The 19,949-nt window shown below is 41.3% G+C and overlaps 1 protein-coding gene across 1 annotated transcript in view; it reads left to right on the top strand.

Annotated features, from left to right (window-relative positions):
- Nucleotides 1-19,949, top strand: part of RNGTT (RNA guanylyltransferase and 5'-phosphatase) — a 420,910-nt gene that overhangs the window by 374,236 nt on the left and 26,725 nt on the right. The window contains exon 14 of the mRNA XM_040428751.1: nt 12,997-13,063. Within this exon, the coding sequence (XP_040284685.1) occupies nt 12,997-13,063 (67 nt within the window). The remainder of the gene's footprint in view (nt 1-12,996; nt 13,064-19,949) is intronic.

The raw sequence follows: 19,949 nt of genomic DNA, 5'->3' as shown, positions 1-19,949 counted from the left end.
ACAGGCAGTTTAGCAGCACTTGCAGACCTCCATTCTCATTATCTCTGAGAGTCCCAGCAATATTTTCTCCTATCCTGTGGATAGTGAATAAGCGTTATTGGTAGCACAACCCCTGTAAATTGACACCATAAAATCCAATGAAAATGGAAAGTTCAAGTTTGCTGCCACTGAGTATTTAACATTAACTGGTACACAAGTATTGATAAAGCTGTTTAGGGTAATGTATTCAAGCGTTTTAGTTTTCCGGTATTGAGATCCGTCATAAGGGCTCAATACCGGAAAAAACGCTTCAGTTTTGTCCCCAGTCATTGTCAATGAGGACAAATCTGAACAGAACGGAATGCTCCGGAATGCTCCAAAATGCATTCTGTTCCGTTTAGTTGCGTTCCCAGACCGGAGAGTAAACCGCAACATGTTGTAGTTTGCTTTCTGTCCTGGAATGCAGAGCAAGACGGATCGGTCAATACCCCCAATGCAAGTCAATGGGGACGGATCCGTTTTCTGTGACACATTCTGCCACAATAGAAAACGGATCTGTCCTCCATTGACTTTCAATGGAGTTTATGACGGATGCGTCTTGACAATGTTAAAGATAATACAACCGTATCCATTCATAACGGATGCAGATGGTTGTATTATCAGTAATGGAAGCGTTTTTGCTGAACCCTGCCGGATCCAGTCAAAACACTAGTGTGAATGTAGCCTAAGGCTACTTTCACACTAACGTTTTGGTTGGATCCGTCATGGATCAGCAAAAACACTTTCGTCATGATAATACAACAGTCTGCATCCGTCATGAACTCTATTTAAAGTCAATGGGGGACGGATCCGTTTTCTATACGTCCCCATTGAATTACATTGCGAGTCATGACGGATCTGTCTTGCGCCACATTCCAGGACGCACTCTAAAATGTTGCTTGCTGCGCTTTTGTATGTTTAATGGGGACGCAGCCAAACTGAAAGGAATGCATTCTGGTGCATTCCGTTTCGTTCAGTTCAGTTTTGTCCCCATTGACAATAAATGGGGACAAAACTGAAGCGTTTTCCTCCACTGTTGAGATCCTGTGATCTCAGTGGCAGAAATTGAAAATGCTAGTGTGAAAGTAGCCTAATTCTTACTTTGAATTAATCTCCCTGGTTACGACTCTAAGGCCTCTTTCACACGAGCGTGTCCGGATAAGATCCGGATGCGTTGCGGCAAACCCACGCAAGTAGGTACGCAATTGCAGTCAGTTTTGGCTGCGATTGCGTTCCGTTGTTCAGTTTTTATCGCGCGGGTACAATGCATTTGCACGCGCGTGATAAAAAACTGAATGTGGTACCCAGACCCGAACTTCTTCACAGAAGTTCAGGTTTGGGTTCAAGGTTGTGTAGATTGTATTATTTTCCCTTATAACATGGTTATAAGGGAAAATAATAGCATTCTTAATACAGAATGCATAGTACAATAGGGCTGGAGGGGTTAAAAAAATTTTTAAAATAATTTAACTCACCTTAATCCACTTGTTCGTGCAGCCCAGCTTCTCTTCTGTCTTCTTTCTTCAGGACCTGAGTAAAGGACCTGTGGTGACGTCACTGCGCTCATCACATGATCCATCACATGATCCATCACATGATCCATCACCATGATGATGGATCATGTGACGGTCCATGTGATGAGCGTAATGACGTCATCAAAGGTCCTATTCCTCAAAGAAGGAGACAGAAGAGATGCCGGTTGCGCGAACAAGTGGATTAAGGTGAGTTAAATTATTTTTTTTATTTTTTTAACCCCTCCAGCCCTATTGTACTATGCATTCTGTATTCAGAATGCTATTATTTTCCCTTATAACCATGTTATAAGGGAAAATAATAAAGATCGGGTCCCCATCCCGATCGTCTCCTAGCAACCGTGCGTGAAAATTGCACCGCATCTGCACTTGCTTGCGGATGCTTGCGATTTTCACGCAGCCCCATTCACTTCTATAGGGCCTGCGTTGCGTGAAAAATGCACAAAATAGAGCTTGCTGCGATTTTCACGCAACGCACAAGTGATGCGTGAAAATCATCGCTCATGTGCACAGCCCCATAGAAATGAATGGGTCCGGATTCAGTGCGGGTGCAATGCGTTCAACTCACGCATTGCACCCGCGCGGAAAACTCGCTCGTGTGAAAGGGGCTTAAAGCTCTGTCCATGTTAGGGCTTGTTCACACGACCATGCCGCGTTTTGCGGTCCGCAAATTGCGAATGCTGCCGGTGTGCCTTCCGCAATTTACGGAATGGACGGCCCTTTATAGGAATGCCTATTCTTGTCCCCAAAACGGGGCCACAGAACGGAGCAACGAATGCGGACAGCACACGGAGTGCTATCAGCATCTTTTGCGGCCCCATTGAAGTGAATGGGTCCGCACCCGAGCCGCAAAAAATGCAGCTCGGATGCGTAACCAAACCACGGTCGTGTGAATGAGCCCTTACTCACATTTGTGTATATTTAAAGAAAAAAAGGGTTGCAGGGGCTTCAGAAATTCACATTTCACCCGAATGGCATATTTGTCAATGTATTTATCCCACATTTCTGTACCTAACACACATATGAGCTAAACCAATGTTCACCCTGCAAGTAAAGGAATCCAATAGGAATAGTCGGATGACACTCATTCAGCTATATGCACATATTTGTATCTGCACCTCCATGCAGAAGAAGCAATGGACAGGACACACAAATCGCCATTTTATCCTTATACACTTCCTGTCCAAAAATACAGTTTCTACCAAAAAAATAATAATTCTCAATGGGGTTAACGTCTGGACTCTGTGGTGGCCAATCCATGTGTGAACATGATGTCTCACGCTCCCTGAACCACTCTTTCACAATTTGAGCCCGATGAATCCTGGCATTGTCATCTTGGAATATGCCCGTGCCATTGAGGAAGAAAAAATGATTGATGATGGAATAACCTGGTCATTCAGTATGTTCAGGTAGTCAGCTGACTTCATTCTTTGAGCACATACTGAACCTAGACCTGACCAACTGCAGCAACCCCGGATCATAGCACTGCCCCCACAGGCTTGTACAGTAGGCACTAGGTATGATGGGTGCATCACTTCATCTGCCTCTCTTCTTACCCTGATGTGCCCGTCATTCTGGAACAGGGTTAATCTGGACTCATCAGACCACATGACCTTCTTCCATTGCTCCAGAGTCCAATCTTTATGCTCCCTAGCAAATTGAAGCCTTTTTTTCTGGTTTGCCTCATTGATTAGTGGTTTTCTTACAGCTATACAGCTGTTCAGTCCCAATCCCTTGAGTTCTCTTCGCATTGTGTGTGTGGAAATGCTCTTACTTTCACTATTAAACATAGCCCTGAGTTTTACTGTTTTTCTTCGATTTGATTTCACCAAACATTTAAGTGATCGCCGATCACTATCATTCAGGATTTTTTTCCCGCCACATTTCTTCCTCGAATACGATGGGTCCCCACTATCCTTCCAGTTTTTAATAATGCGTTGGACAGTTCTTAACCCAATTTTAGTAGTTTCTGCAAATCTCCTTAGATGTTTTCTCTGCTTGATGCATTGCCAATGATTTAACCCTTCTCAAACAGACTAACATCTTTTCCACGACCACGAGATGTGTCTTTCGCCATGGTTGTTTAAGAAATGAGAAGCAACTTATTGCACCAGTTGGGGTTAAATAACTTGTTGCCAGCTGCCCATTCAGTAATTATCCAATAGGAGGCTCATAACTATTTGCTTAGTTAAATCCAGGTGGCGACTTTTTTTGGGGACAGGCAGTGTACATTTTCTAAATCTATATAAAGAAGGACGTATGTGTGTATGTTCCGTGATCACTCAAACGCAGCCATCGTTTTCAACGAAACTTGATATACACATCCCTTGCTACCCGGAAATAAATCTTTTGGCGGTCACAGTTGTCTCAAACATACCGTTCCTGAGATATTCCCAAAAAATTACCTGCATAAGCCAACACAAGCCTGCAAGTCTTTCTCTTCAAATTCCAACTGCCATACACACGGTCACATGTCCTTTATCAGCCAATGGACGCTCGCAGGCCCTTAGTCTCCACATACACACAATTTTCCTCCAGGTTTCCATAACAACCCAGCCATTTTTCTTCACTGCTGTAGGTCAGCTTTAGGCAAGGGCTACACAACGACAATAAGTCGCAAGACACATAGGGCACAACTACACTGCTACATGTCGCACCAATGTCGCCCGACATATTTTTTATATTGATAGTCTATGGTGTTGCACTGTGACATGCTGTGACACTGGATGGATTTTTTGCAACTGTCGTGTCGCAGTCGCAGCATGTCACATCTCGCAGTGCGACACCATAGCCTATCATTATAAAAATTGTTGAGACAAAATGTCGTGCGACACATGTCGTCGTGTAGCCCTAGCATTAAAGTGGCAGGGCACTGTGGAGGTCATTGTTAAGGGGGCAGGCCTCTGTGGAGGTCACTGTTAAAGGGGTGGACACTGTGGAGGTCACTGTTCAGGGGGCAGGGGCCACTATTAAACGGGCAACTGCTGTGGATGTCACTGTTAAGGCAGTGGGGTACTGTGGAGATCACTGTTAAGGGGGCAGACCTCTGAGGAGGTCGATGTCAAGGAAGTGGAGTGCTGTGAAACTCACAGTTAAATGGGTGGGTTGCCGTGAAGGTCAAAGGGGATGGGCTGCTGTGGAGATCCCATTTTAAAGTGGTGGGGCACTTGGGGGGTCAGTGTTAAGGGGTGGTGGTCTGTGGAGTTCACTCTTAAAGGGGTGGGGTGCTGTAGAGGTCACTGTTATGGGGGATACTGTCGATATCTTTTAATGACACACACAAACATTAAATGAAATGGATAAAATATACCGGTGCGAAGCCGGGTCCTTCCCTGCTAGTCATTTATATAAAGAAGATGCTGGGTATTTGACACCTAATATAAATGGCAGCATTAGTTTATAAAAAAAAAAAATCAATATCTATTAACTACATTTATCATCCATATTGCAAAAATGTACATAAAAGTAAAGTACTAAAATGTAGACTTATCCATGCCAGCTATGTAATCAGAGACATTTTCTTCCCTTCCTGCCACTCTCGATACCCCATGTTCTTTGACACTAGCTTTCTTTGTCAGACTCTGCTCACTCAACACAATTCCTACTCGTATATTGTCACCGTGGAGTATATGAAGTGCGGAGCTAGTTCACATAATAGTTAGAATGCAATGCAATCAGCGACTTGTTTTATATTTTATACAAAATCAGATCACATTCAAATGAAGTAATACACTGCTAGAGAATGCTGTCTTTGGCATCACCCCCTCCAGTTCCAGGACATCACCCAAAGAACACAAGATGCTTAGCTGCCTCCTTTTATTCCACAAAGTTATTTATATAAGAATGAGTTTTGTCTTTTTTCCCCACTTTTCTCCTTTCATAATGCTTGATTGATTGGTACTGAGCCTATTTTCCTGATGTTTAAAGTTGATGTGTTCACTGATGGGGAGCATGTCTTCTTCTGGTCCAGCAATGTTTGGCAAATTGTCAGACATACTGTATTCATTCCAGTTCACTCAGCACAATGGACCACTAAATCATAAGGTGAATATTTCTGACATTTGTGATGAAGTGAAATTCTATTGTTCAGCTCTCTATTCTACTTCAGGCAGTTCAAGCTTCTCCTGCATCTTTAGTTGTTACAGTTTCATAGTGAATTACCTATCTAACAGTGTAAAAGGTGGCATTCTCATAGGAGATCATTTTAAAAACTGTGTGCATTCACGTATAGTGGCCATCTTTGTAAAGTATTATAAAAAAAATATGTACTTTTGGTAGATTGTAGTAGAGAGAGAATTTACAGCGGATAGAAGCAACTATGTAGTAATAAAGCAGCAGACTTGGAGTGGTGTCCCTCTCTAGTGATCATCCATTCTAATTGTAAGTTAGCTGAAATCATTGAGACCAGTGTCTCTATTCCCCTTCCTGACTATTTTTGTGGCTGTTATAACTGCAATGGAGCAAAGAAATGTAGTATAAGAAGTAGTTAAATGGCTTTCTAGCACTCTGCCTCTTCCATAGTTCATGTAGCCTGCAGGCCGATGGGCACTCTTCGAGGTTCCCCTCAGAAAAGCAAAGCTTCTGAATAGTGTCTTCATTATTGTCACCATTATAGTGAAAAGTTTAGTGTTTAGTCAGATGAGATTTCACAACAGTTCTGTTCAGGTTCAGTAGACTTGCTGGAAGATATCACTTAATATGCAAAGCTAGAAGCCGTAATGGAGCAGATGTTAACTAATTGGGGTGGGAAACTTACAATGTGACATCTGTTCATTCCTAGTATTTTGTTAGAATCGACATCTAAACCTTTACATTTAAACTATAACCCTATATGTAACTGCACCAAACGTGACATCTGTCGAGATTCCATTCATGCTACAGTGTCTGAAAAGAAATGTTGTGTTCTTTGCATGTCCCCCACTTTGAGTGAGATGTGATTACATACCTATTTTGGAGCTGGCATTTGACTTCATGGCTTATTTTGATAAGATGGCTGGACCACTGTACGAAACAAACTCTTCTTACTTGTGTCTGTCACTTCTCACCTCCTAGATTGTGAGTGGGGCCCCTCACTACTCTTGTTTTAAACCCTTCCCGACGTTCACTGTACATCTACGACAGATGTCGGGTCTTTAAAGATGGTGCCCACTCTGGAGCGAGCGCCATAGCAACCGAGTGATTGCTGTTTGATGGCGAATATCCGCAGTTGGCGGTATTGCCGATTGCAGACATTTAACCTGTCAGATGCCGTGGTCAAATGTGACCACGGCATCTGACATGCCTAAAACCCGGAAGCGTGTGCTTCCTGGCAGGAATGTCTCCCCAGTGCAAGGATCGGAGTAGGTGTTCCATGTAAGTGATGAGCCAGAGCCTGTTCTAGACTTATTACATGTATATTGCAATTCAGGCCAGCATGGAGCAGCACTGAATTGTAATATAGTAATTTCTGTATAGGACAATGGAGGAAATTCCATTACTCTATACAAGTTGTAATCTGATGATTGTATGTTGGTGTCCACTTGAAGACCTAAAAAATGGTTAAAAAAAAAAAAGGTAAAGTTTTAATAAAAACGCAAGAAAAACAATACAAAGGTTTCATTACCATAATTGTACTGACCTGGAGAATGAAGAGCACAAGTCAGTTTTACCCTAAAACTGTGGGGGAATTGCGTTTTTGTTTTTTTTTCCAACTCCACCCTAAAAATTCCAGCTTCCCATTACATCCTATGCAATAATAAATGGTGCCATTAGAAAGTACAACTTGTTTTATCTTATATGGCTATGTGAACAGAAAAATTTAAAAGGGTTAATTGTTGACTTGTTTTTTTGCTATGTATTGTACATAAACCCTGTGATTTAAAGCACTGCTGAATGTGTATATTAGATAGATATAGATTATTATTATCACATATGGTCTGAAAGCAGTTGTGTACACAATCTTACATTGTAGTCATTGTCAAGGGACAATATCTCCTTATGGAGAGTGCATGATTACACTTGAGAGCATTGCAGGCCAGGCTACACTGCTCAGGGTTTCTGGGAAAAATATTTGCAAATGAGCACATCTTACATCTGCTGGCATTAGAGAGGCTTAGATTCTTTTTGTTTTGGAAGGAAATCTAATTTGAATATCTTTCCCAGAAACCCACGTATATGCAAATTAGCTTTCCTTCCAAGAGGAAAAGAAAGCTATGCTTCTCTGATGCCAACAGTTGTGAGATGTGCTAATTTGCATATATTCCTGGAAACCCTGAGCAGCGTTGTTTGGCATATGCACTCTCCATAATGAAAAATAGTGTTCCCCAGACCCCATCCAAGCCTTCTCAGCCTCCTAAGGTTATTCTCTCTACTCTGCTCTAATTAAAAAAAATAATCAGTTTACTGTTACGAGACACTCCGTTATCTTTTCCTTTTCAAAGGAGGACAATCAAAGTGGCGGGCAGGCCGACATCGTAACGTCACTCACTCATTCACGCTCCTGCTCCGCCAGCTTCATTAATTAATTGGGAGGAGCATGACAGAGTGACGTTACACTGCTGCCTGCCCTCTGCTTTGATAGTGATTACTACTACAGACGATTATGCTAGTTAAACAAACCAGAGCCACTGGATGAGGATTACATAAGTAGACTTTACATATGAAGACTGTTGTGAGCAGGGCCCTTTGTAATGGAGTACAGTGACTGCACTGGGCCCCGCCGCGAGTGCAACAGCAGGCCTCCAGCCCCTACTCCCACCCCGCATGATAGAAGTAAACTGTAACTGATACATCTCAGGCCGCGCTGTGCAGCATAGCGGCCGGCGATGTATAAGTGTCAGCAATGTAAAAATTGCACCATTCGCTTTATAAGATGCACTGCCATTTCCCCCCCCCCTACTTTTTTTTGGGGGGGGGGGGGGGGAGTGCGTCTTATAAAGCAAAAAATACAATACTACAAAAATTGTATCAATAAAAACTACAGTTTGGTACTCAAAAAACAAGCCCTTACACAGCTCTTGTAGACCGAAATATTAAAAAGTGATGGCTGTCAGAATATAGAGATGCAATGAAAATTTAGATTTTTCAAAAGTTGTTTTTTTTTGTTACTTTTTAAAGTAGTAAAACAAAAAAATAAAAACTTCAGGTTTGGTATTGCCGCATTCATATTGAGCCGCAGAATAAGAACGTCAGGTTATTTTTAGTTTATAGGGAATGCTGTGATGTCAAAACCCCAAAAACCTTGGTGGAATTCTGGAATTTTTTCAATTTTGCCACACAGAATTGTTTTCCCGTTTTCTAATATAACACATGGTAACTTAAATGGTGGCATTAAAAAATGTATCTTGTCCCGCCAAAAATAAGCTCTCATATAGCTATATGAAACGAAAAAATGAAAAGTTATGGCTTTTGGAACATGAGGAGGAAAAATCTAAAATATAAAAATGAAAATAGGCCTGGTCTTTAAGGGGTTAATGAATAAAAGCATGGTGGAAGGGCTTTGAACACACTTAGAAATTGAGGATAGACGGATCATGTGTTCTCAGCAGCCCGGATTCGGCTCCCAAAGCTAGACATAACTCTCCCATTGAGCACTGTGGTAACATAATGTTTGCAGTACCGTGTTGTGCTCCCTTTAATCATTGTCGCTTAGTTCTATGTTGTAATTGCTTGTTGCTGCTGTCTCCATGACACTTTCAGTTATCAAAAGAGGTTCCTCTTGTGAATGTGAAACATAAGATACAGTTCTAAGGTGAACAGTTTTATGAATTCGCTATGTAAGTAGAGCTCTCAGAATCTGCAAAACATCACTTCTGTATTTTGAACTCTGAGGCCTTGTTCATATTTTCGTTTTTTTAACTGACGTACTCATTGATTTTAATGTGTGTGTTCACAAATGAGTATTTTTCTACTGACAAAATCACAGAGACATGCTTACTTCGGTCTGTGTGGCGTACTAAACATGCCCATTAAAGTCTATGGATCCATGAAAATCACACACACAACACAGATGGCATACGTGTTGCATCTGTGTTTGGTCCGTTTTTCATTGACCTTGCAGTGAAGTCATGAACGTAGTTAGGGTCAACAACAGAATGACTGGATGAGACAGAACCATAATTCAGGAATAGGGTAGGAGTTGATACCAGATGTTGAACCACAGCAACCAAACGACAAATTCAAAGGTCAAGACAGGAGCAAAGTCCAGGAACGTAGTCGAGGTCAGACTCCGGAGTCCAGAACATAGTCCATATACAGAACACAGGCACAATATCCAAGAAAAGGATTTACCTTGATCAGCAAACAAGGTGCAGAAACCAAAGATTGATATAATTGGGCCACTGGGCCGTGGTGTCCCCTTCGAACTCTGATTGCTTTGGTATCCTGAGTCCACTGTCTGAGCAGAGAAGAAGAGCTGCAGCATGATCCAGCAGATTGCAGCTGGCTATCTAGCAACCAGACATGGTCATCAGCTGAAACCACGGCCAACCATGAGCACTCACCAAATGGTATACTGACCCTATATGTCACATGTATAGAACCCTAGAGGCTGGGGCACAATGAGAATAATAAATTGTAGATGGTTCATGTGTTATTTACCCATAATATAGTGAAATAAATGTTCAATATTGGTTAGAATTGTTTAGCTCTGTTTGGAAATGATCTAAACGTAAGCGATTTAATGAGGTTAAACATTTCTATTCCTTTGGCTTCCTGAGTTATGGGGAAATGTCTTGGCACTGATTTCCTGTATATTTTACTCGGTCGCATTACCTATTAATGTAATCAATGTGGCACAGCTGCAATATGGAGTTTGATTTACTTAGCATAATCTGGTGCCTACTGATTGCAATAAAGTCTAATGTGTTTATGGCACATTATTTAAATGTACGATTTGTAGTGTACCCATAACTACATAATACTGCATGATAAAGACGCTATTAAACCTGAGGTACAGATGTAGCAGAGCTAAAATTGACTGATAACTCGTCAATGTTATCTCGTGCCATCTCAAAGCATTGAGATACGTTGAAAGGGTTAGATAACCTTTTTGTGCTATTTTTTTTACTCAACTCGGCTGCATCTGTATGTGGGTAGTATTTATCATTACATGACTATTGCAACTTTTATATATTCAACTTCTTTCCATTTATGGGTAGTAAGACAAAGCAGGAGAAGCACTTATGGTATAGTAAGGGAAATATTCTGCACATGTTACCTTTAAAGTCATGTAAATTAAAAATTCAGTTGCTGCCAAGAAGCTACAGGCAGAATTTTAAATGGCAAGAGGCAAATCTCAGACTGAACCGGCTATTTACACATGCTGAATATTTAATATGCAGAATTTCGTAGATGCATGTCCCTATGAGTTGTTCTGGTTATTTCAGAAATTCCCTTGCAATTGGAGCGGGTTTCTGGCTCATGAATACCTATTCTCTTGTGTTAGCAAAAAGTGAGATAAAACTGGATTTATATGGTTAAAACAGAAAATTCTACCCTTTTATGTTGTTTTCTATTGGGGATATTGATATTTTTGTTTGATACAAAGCACTGTGAGAGAATCGAAGCTGTCTTCAGGCCATCTTACTCTTGTGGTCTGCAGAGAGTTTGTAAAGAAAATACAGTATGAGAAGATTAGCACAGTGTTAGAAGAATAATAGCACTAAGTCCAGATCTTCTTAAACTTGTCTCAGTTTAACGACAGTCCTTATATTATATGATTTTATATCTTAACCTGCAGAATATGTGAATATACCTTATTCCTTGGTATGTAAACTGGTAACTGTACCGTTAGAATATTGTCCCAGGACTTTAGGCCTTAAATACTGTATGTAAAGCCTTTGTGTTGGTATCCCCTTACTTGTGATATAGAAAGTAAATGGGCCAGTGACAGAATAGATAAGATGCCAAATATACCCTGCCAATTAGAGATGAGCCATTTGTTTCCCTGATTTAAATTCTCAATTTGCACAGTGGTTCACGTTTTACTCCCCATTGGGGTGCATTGGGCATTTCTACTGAGCACCACTTGTGAGCTTTTACCTGAATAGATCTGGTTGTAGAATCAAAGCACACATATAAAATTCTAAAGTATATGACTGGTTTCTATGACAAGCCTATTATAACCCAGATAACGATATAACAGGTATGAGAATGGTATCTGTAGGTTATGCATACAGACATCTCCATTTAGGTGTTGTTGCTTTTTGTAGTTTTGCAAAGTAAATAAGTTTTACTGTAGTAAATAATAAAGGAAAATGTTGCCGTTATGTAGGACGAAAAACAAAGTCCTGCATAACGGAAACCAGACGGATCTGTTATGCTTGGCCATAGACTTCTATTATGATGGATGAAAACAGATTGCCTCTTAAAGACTTCCATTTTGCATTCCCTCAGAGAATTGCATTGCTCCACTGCCCGAGCTCCAAACCCGAACCTGTAAAGTTCGGGTTCGCTCATCCCTAGTTATAACTCAAAACTACAGTCACTAGTAAAAAGATTACCTTCACTACAGTTTACACCATAACAGGTCAGAGAAGATTTTTTCGTAGGAGTTCTTCTTTAGTTCTTTCATTCATTAGTGAACCTTTCAATAGAATAAGCTGGTGACAGACAAATGCAAATAAAAACCTACAGTTCGAGAAGACTGCTTTCTCATTTCTGTGCCTGGTGACCTAGCCTCAATATCTCCTGGTTCCTGCTCTGAGGTCTACTGGTAGATCACAATATAGTATTTGGCTACCACTAGTTGATTCTTAAACCATGGTTTCATTTTCAAAATCAGATTGAAGGGGGTTTATGTTTTTGGCTTACAGAATGTTTTCAGAAAGTTGTTCAGCCAGACTTTTAAAACTTTTTAGAAACCTTATGGCAGTACCTTTGTAGAGAAGTCTTGTAATTCGTTTGTCCACTGATGAGGCAGACAAAATCACATTTTATTGAGTTGTTAGTAGGTTGTGTGGCAACGCACCCTAATACGTTACACTAAGTTTCAGGCGCAAGAACAATGTTCTGATTTAGATGTTGATGTATCAACAGTAATTACTGTTCCAATCTACCTGTCCAATCTATAACCATCTGAATGAAGTACCTTCTGGCTGAGATTAGTATCCTCATAACTCTGCTCTACCTTCTCTATTTGTCTTTGCTCTCTCTTTTGTAGGTATTTTTGTACTTTCCTCTGGGTAAACAACTAAGGGATTCTTCTATTGCTATAAATTTTGGATGGCTGTTATATAAATTGTTGATGCTGAATGGAAAACAGACAGTTTCTTGATTATTTTCTTTACCGGTCCATACTATATCTGTTGTTTAGATTATACAATAAATATTAAAGGTCTTCCAAACTTACTTAGAGGTAAACTATATTTCTCAGTATATGTAATTAGATTTTTTTTATGGTCCAACTATTATTTAAAGATGCAAGAAATTGTTCTGAATGCCCCCCTTTTTTTTTCTCCTCCTCTAGGCTCCTGACTCAGAATGTCGGATTGCTCTATGTTGGAAGCTACGACCGTCCTTTCTCCCAGATGAAGGTATGCTGCTTTTGAATGACCACCTCTCTAGTTCGGTATATCAGCAATATAGTAATTGAAGATCCAGCTTGTATGCAATATTAATAAAAATACTTCACAGAAAAGTTGAATCCTGTGCTGAACGTGGCGTACGTTAAACACAGCCTTATCAAAACGATTGCCTTTTAAAGTGTTTGCTTTTCACATTTGTTCAGAAATTTCACACTGTGTTCAAGCTGACTGATGTCATATGCCAGGCACAATTGGTAAGATCTTGCCAATCAACCTTGATATCCTGCCAGGTATTAAAAATAGCCTATATTTTAGTGCCTAACAGAGAATATCATTTGAAATTGTGCTCGTAATTGAGCAAGAGAGATGAAATTCTGCTGGGAGTGCAGTTGAAAAGTTAACGTAAGCATAAAATATTCACCTAATTACATTTCTGAGTAACTCTAGTAATGTTCTGTGCCAATCAGTCTTATGGCGGGTTTGGGTGGCCCGAGGAGGAGCTTCATTCCTGAAAATTGGCAGCTCATTCAGTGGGTATGAAGCGTTTCATTTACATGCAGCGATCACCTCCACAGTATGAGGATGAGCGGTTGCTATTGTGATTGCTTGTCCTCATACGGCTGTATTGTTTCTGTCGCTGTTTAGACATCATGATCTGCTGCCCAGAAATGGCTGCACCTTTAGATGGGCAGATTGTCAGGAACAAGTGTTTGTCGGAACGTTTGTCCCCAATAATCTGCCCAATAATCGGGCCTTGGTTACCTTCCATTACAGTGGTAAAACACACATGAATCAGTGCATTGTGGGCAATTGAACTACATAGTGAGTGCGGTATTACCAAAGCGCAGTCACTGATTGGGTGATGATCAGTGCGCTAACATTTATCTTACTGCTTTCTGCCTTTGCTACATGTGCTGTACTTCTACCTAACTGTTCTACGTGCATTTACTGTTTTCTGCCTGTATTATATGTACTGCACTGATTGTATGTACCACACAGTTCATGCCTGTGCTACATGTATACAGTACTAATTAGGGCTGAAACGATTCATCTATTCAATGTATGTAATCGAGGCAAAAAAAAAAAATCTGCATCGAGTATTCGTTTAAATCACATGACCATGGAGCATTGAGTGAAATGAAGCTTCTCACTCACGGCTCCGTGGCCTCCCGTCGGCACCGTGCTGCAGGACCTTGCATTCACACATAATCAGCACGCTGGCTGACGCTCTGTGTGAAGTCAGGTCCCCATTGCATGCTGGGATGAAGACGCATCTCCTGGGGACTCCATGTGTCGGCGCACTCTGCACTGAAAGGTAAGTATAAAGTTAGCAGAAGCGGGGGAATGGTGTTACCTGTGATTTGGCATGTATAAAGTTATTGGCGTGGGGGGTACCTGTGATTTGTCATGTATAACGTTATTGGCGGGGGGAGAGGGGTTAATGGGAGCACCTGTGATTTGGCATGTATAAAGTTATTGGGAGAGGGGTTAATGGGGGCACCTGTGATTTGGCACATGGAGGCGCTGATCTGGGGGACATGGTAGGTGGCATGGAGGCACTGGGGAAGGGGGACATCATGGTAATCTGGATGAAGGGGCTGATGGCAGTGCCATCATGGGGGCACCGGGGGACATGGCATGGAGGGGCTGCTGCTGATCTGATGGCACAGGGGGACATCATGGCAATCTGGATGGCATGGAGGGGCTGATGGCAGTGCTATCATGGGGGCACTGGGGGACATGTCATGGAGGGGCTGCTGCTGATCTGATGGCACAGGGGGACATCATGGCAATCTGGATGGCATGGAGGGGCTGATGGCAGTGCCATCATGGGGGCACCGGGGACATGGCATGGAGGGGCTGCTGCTGATCTGATGGCACAGGGGGACATCATGGCAATCTGGATGGCATGGAGGGGCTGATGGCAGTGCCATCATGGGGGCACTGGGGGACATGGCATGGAGGGGCTGATCTGATGGCACTAGGAAAGTGGGGGACATGGTGGATGGCATACGTTATTTTAAGAAGGTTTTTCTTATTAGATTACTCGATTAATCGTAAAAAATAATCAATAGAATACTCGATTACTTAAATAATAGTTTACTGCAACCCTAGTACTAATACTGGTACTAAATGCACTATGCTGTTTTTTGCCTGTGCTATATGTACCTGTACTACATGTACTGTACTGTTTTCTGCCTGTACTAAATGTACTATATATACTGCTACCTACCTATACTAGACGCACTGTACTGTTTTCTGCCTGTACTAAATATACTGCTACCTACCTCTACTAGACGCACTGTACTGTTTTCTGCCTGTGCTATATGTTCTGTACCTCTACCCACCACATACTTTACTGCTATCTATGCCAGGATCAATTGCTTCCAGCTTTATAGAAAGTAACTTACCTGTTTCCAACAGGTCTTTCTGCTTTTCATTTGTGAGAACTTGGTTTATCTGTATATGGCTTAGTTCACATTGCAATCAGACCCCACTAAAGTCAGTGGGTCCGTCAGGCACCTTAGGTGTCTGTCGTGTAATAGATCTGGTTTTGTGTCAAGGTTTCCTTTGTTATCAGAAGCCATTATGAATATGTACACAGAACCTTAGTAAACTACTGTCCAATTTAGTGTTGACATATGGAAAGGTTTCAAAGCAGATACTAGTTTTCCATAATTATAGCCTTAAAGTTGAATATTTTCAAACTGTGATGATTGTCCCAAAAAAACATTTGTACTGTAACGTCAGGGTGCAATGTATTGAAGGATGGTGAAGGAGTAGACCAGAGGATTGCTCCTGATAACCTTACTTTTAGGCTACATTCACATGACCCTGCTGTGTATTGCAGATCCACAAAACACGGATACTGGCCGTGTGCGTTACGCATTTTGCAGAACGCACAGGGCATGTGCTATGTAGAAAATGCCTAGTCCTGTGCGATTGCGGACAAGAATAGGACATGCTCCATACTTTTTTGCGGGGCCGCGGAACGAAACTACTGATGTGTTGTCTGCATCTTTTGCGGCCCCATTGAAATAAATGGGTCTGCACCCGTTCCGTAAACTTGCGGAACGGATGCGGACCCATTCATACAGTCGTGTGAATGAAGTCTTATAGTGGCAGGAAACATGTCATCAGCTGTCAGTAGAAACCTTACACCCTGTATATACATAGAATTTGTAGTCGTTTATGTCTAAAATGAACCAGACATGTTGAAAATGCAGTCCAGTCTGCAGGCAGCGTGCCTCACAAGAGGAGTAACTGAGCAGATTGATATACAGTTTGGGTTAAAAAATATTCAATGCAACTTGTCATTTATTAATTGAACTCTTTGCTCGTTCTGTGCTTAGGAGTCCAGTGGGCAGCCCAACTAAGTGACTGACGGCTATATCTGTACATACACACGTAAAGGGAAGGATGCCAGTTGCTCAGTAGTACTGCCCACTGGACTCCTTAGCCCAGAACGACAAGTTATTCTGAAATTTTCCACAAAACTATATATCAATATAATATTGTGTTTTGAATGTGACGGGTTTGCATTAAGTACATTACATCCAGCACTCCAGCCACCCTTATACCATATAGAAAACCTGCAATGAATATTCTACCATTTCTACAATTCTAGTGATAGTTTTCTTTGATGATCATGATACAAGTTCTTATATACTTCAGATGTCAGATCCTATTACCCACATACAGTGGATATAAAAAGTCTACACACCCCTATTAAGGTAGACGGAAGAAAACAAAACAAAAAAAAAACTAAAATAACTGGGGATGTATCTGTGTTCAGAATTAGGCAATCACATTCAAAATCATGTTAAATAGGAGTCAGCATACACCTGCCGTCATTTAAAGTGCCTCTGATTAACCCCAAATAAAGTTCAGATGATCTAGTTGGTCTTTCATGAAATTTTCTTAGTCGCATCCCACAGCAAAAGCCATGGTCCACAGAGAGCTTCCAAAGCATCAGAGGGATCTCATTGTTCGAAGGTATCAGTCAGGAGAAGGGTACAAAAGAATTTCCAAGGCTTTAGATATACCATGGAACACAGTGAAGACAGTCGTCATCAAGTGGAGAAAATATGGCACAACAGTGACATTACCAGCAACTGGACGTCCCTCCAAAATTGATGAAAAGACGAGAAGAAAACTGGTCTGGGAGGCTACCAAGAGGCCTACAGCAACATTAAAGGAGCTGCAGGAATATCTGGCAAGTACTGGCTGTGTGGTACATGTGACAACAATCTCCCGTATTCTTCACATGTCTGGGCTATCGGGTAGAGTGGCAAGACGAAAGCCTTTTCTTATGAAGAAAAACATCGAAGCCAGGCTACATTTTGCAAAAACACATCTGAAGTCTCCCAAAAGCATGTGGGAAAAGGTGTTTTGGTCTGATGAAACCAAGGTTGAACTTTTTGGCCATAATTCCAAAAGATATGTTTGGCGCAAAAACAACACTGCACATCACCAAAAGAACACCATACCCACAGTGAAGCATGGTGGTGGCAGCATCATGCTTTGGGGCTGTTTTTCTTCAGCTGGAACTGGGGCCTTAGTTAAAGAGGACCTTTCACCCATTATGACATTGTGAACAGTATACAGACATGGAGAGCAGCGCCCGGGGATCTCACTGCACTTTTCTTCCAGGCTGTGAGCTCTGCGCTGCAATTGGCCAGTGCTACAGCAGAACAAGGGCAGACTCCGCCTACCATAACTTAGTGACTGAAATCTCCACCTACCATAACTTTGTGACCGAAGATACCGGAGGGCATAGCGGGAGAACGGAGCGGCGCCCAGGGATAATAGTAGGTGCAGTGAGATCCCCGGGCGCCGCTCTCCATGTCTGTATACTTAGTTCACAATGTCATAATGGGTGAAAGGTCCTCTTTAAGCTAGAGGGAATTATGAACAGTTCCAAATACCAGTCAATATTAGCAAAAAACCTTCAGGCTTCTGCTAGAAAGCTGAACATGAAGAGGAACTTCATCTTTCAGCATGACAACGACCTAAAGCATACATCCAAATCAACAAAGGAATGGCTTCACCATAAGAAGATTAAAGTTTTGGAATGGCCCAGCCAGATCCCAGACCTGAATCCGATTGATAATCTGTGGGGTGATCTGAAGAGGGCTGTGCACAGGAGATGCCCTCGCAATCTGACAGATTTGAAGTGTTTTTGCAAAGAAGAGTGGGCAATACTTGCCAAGTTAAAATGTGCCATGCTGATAGACTCATATCCAAAAAGACTGAGGGCTGTAATAAAATCTAAAAGTGCTTCAATAAAGTATTAGTTTAAGAGTGTGCACACTTATGCAACCATATTATTTTATTTTTATATTTTTTCTTCCCTCTACCTAAAAGATTTCAGTTTGTTTTTCAATTGAGTTGTACAGTTTATAGGTCACATTAAAGGTGGAAAAAGTTCTGAAATGATTTATCTTTGTCTCATTTTTTTACATCACAGAAACCTGACATTTTAACCGGGGTGTGTAGACTTTTTATATCCACTGTACCTGGGCTGCTGGCACAGAGTCTACCCATTATTATAACCTTGAAGTCACTTTGTACTAGATTCTGCACTTGATTACACCAGGTCATCTGCCTTCTAACTAAACCTTATGTTTCCTCTTTACAACAGCTGCTGTATCTCTTTAGGGAATCACTTTTATTTATTAATCCACCTTTATACACTTACAACAATATCTTGCGACCATGAGAGTTTATAGCTTTTTCAGAATGTCAGCTGCATTTTATTGAGCTGTTATATGAATAGACAAACATCCCAAAGCTATGTATTTTCTTTTATATTGTTAATAAAATAGAGGCATAGGAATCCATGGCAACATGTAGGCAGTGCTGTAAAATTGTCAGTTTGCATAATTAGTTAGGAAGTATTAAGGATTAAAGATTAAGAAAAGGGCTTAAAATGTAAAAATAAAGCTCTTTAATCTCTACCAGACATGTGGGAGGTGTTAAACTGGTCTTCTAATCCATAATGAGAGACTACCAGGAAATGAGGTACTGTAGATTTCTGACTTCCTGACTAGGAGTCTAAGGCTGGGTTCGCATCACTATTTTGCCATCTGTTTAACGTATACAAAAATTTTTATACGTTAACGGATGCCATATAATGGTATCCATTCAGCATAGAGTTGTATTGTAAAAAAAAGTATACATTAATGTATACGTTTTTTACCGGATAGAAAAGCATAGTGTACTACGCTGTTGTATCTTTTTTTTTTTTTTTTTTTTTTTCATCTAAACAGATAGCAAAAACATGATGTGAACCCACCCTAACAGACTAGGTGGAGTTACATTAGCCTTCAAGAAAAAAAAGTCCCATTTTTTTATGATAATCTAGCACTTGATGGGTCCTTTTGACAGCATCACAGCAACTCCTGCATATTATGGTGAATTCCCCAAGGCACATTCTTTAGTATCAATGTTTTGTTTGTGCCAGAGTTTGCATTGGAAGATTCACTGTGATCTTCAGTTTGTGCAATATATAGTACTATTTGTTACATATATTCGCCGGTGCACCTAACTCTAATGCTGTGTGACTCGAAAACCGAAACCACGCCCTCCCCATGCCATTTTCTTAACCTAACCCCTTTGCCACAATGAAAGCGCTCATTGCCCATGGCCCTTCCGCTGCCCCCTTATGCCCTTACCTGGTGCTGGCTGAGGGGATTGCCTCACCTGGCCTCATTGGTGGTGCACACCTGTATATATTAGTACTATTTGTTTGCACATATGTCTATCTGATACCTATTATAATAGGGTCCTGCAGTGTCAGGATATTGATGACCTATCCTCAGGATAGGTTGTCTATATCGGATGCTTTGGGGTCCAACTCTCAGTACCCCCACTGATCAGGTCTTTGAAGGAG

Source organism: Bufo bufo, chromosome 4, assembly GCF_905171765.1.
Source record: "Bufo bufo chromosome 4, aBufBuf1.1, whole genome shotgun sequence".
Taxonomy (NCBI): domain Eukaryota; kingdom Metazoa; phylum Chordata; class Amphibia; order Anura; family Bufonidae; genus Bufo; species Bufo bufo.
Note: the sequence above shows the minus strand (reverse complement) of the source record. Positions and strands in the feature narration are given on the sequence as shown.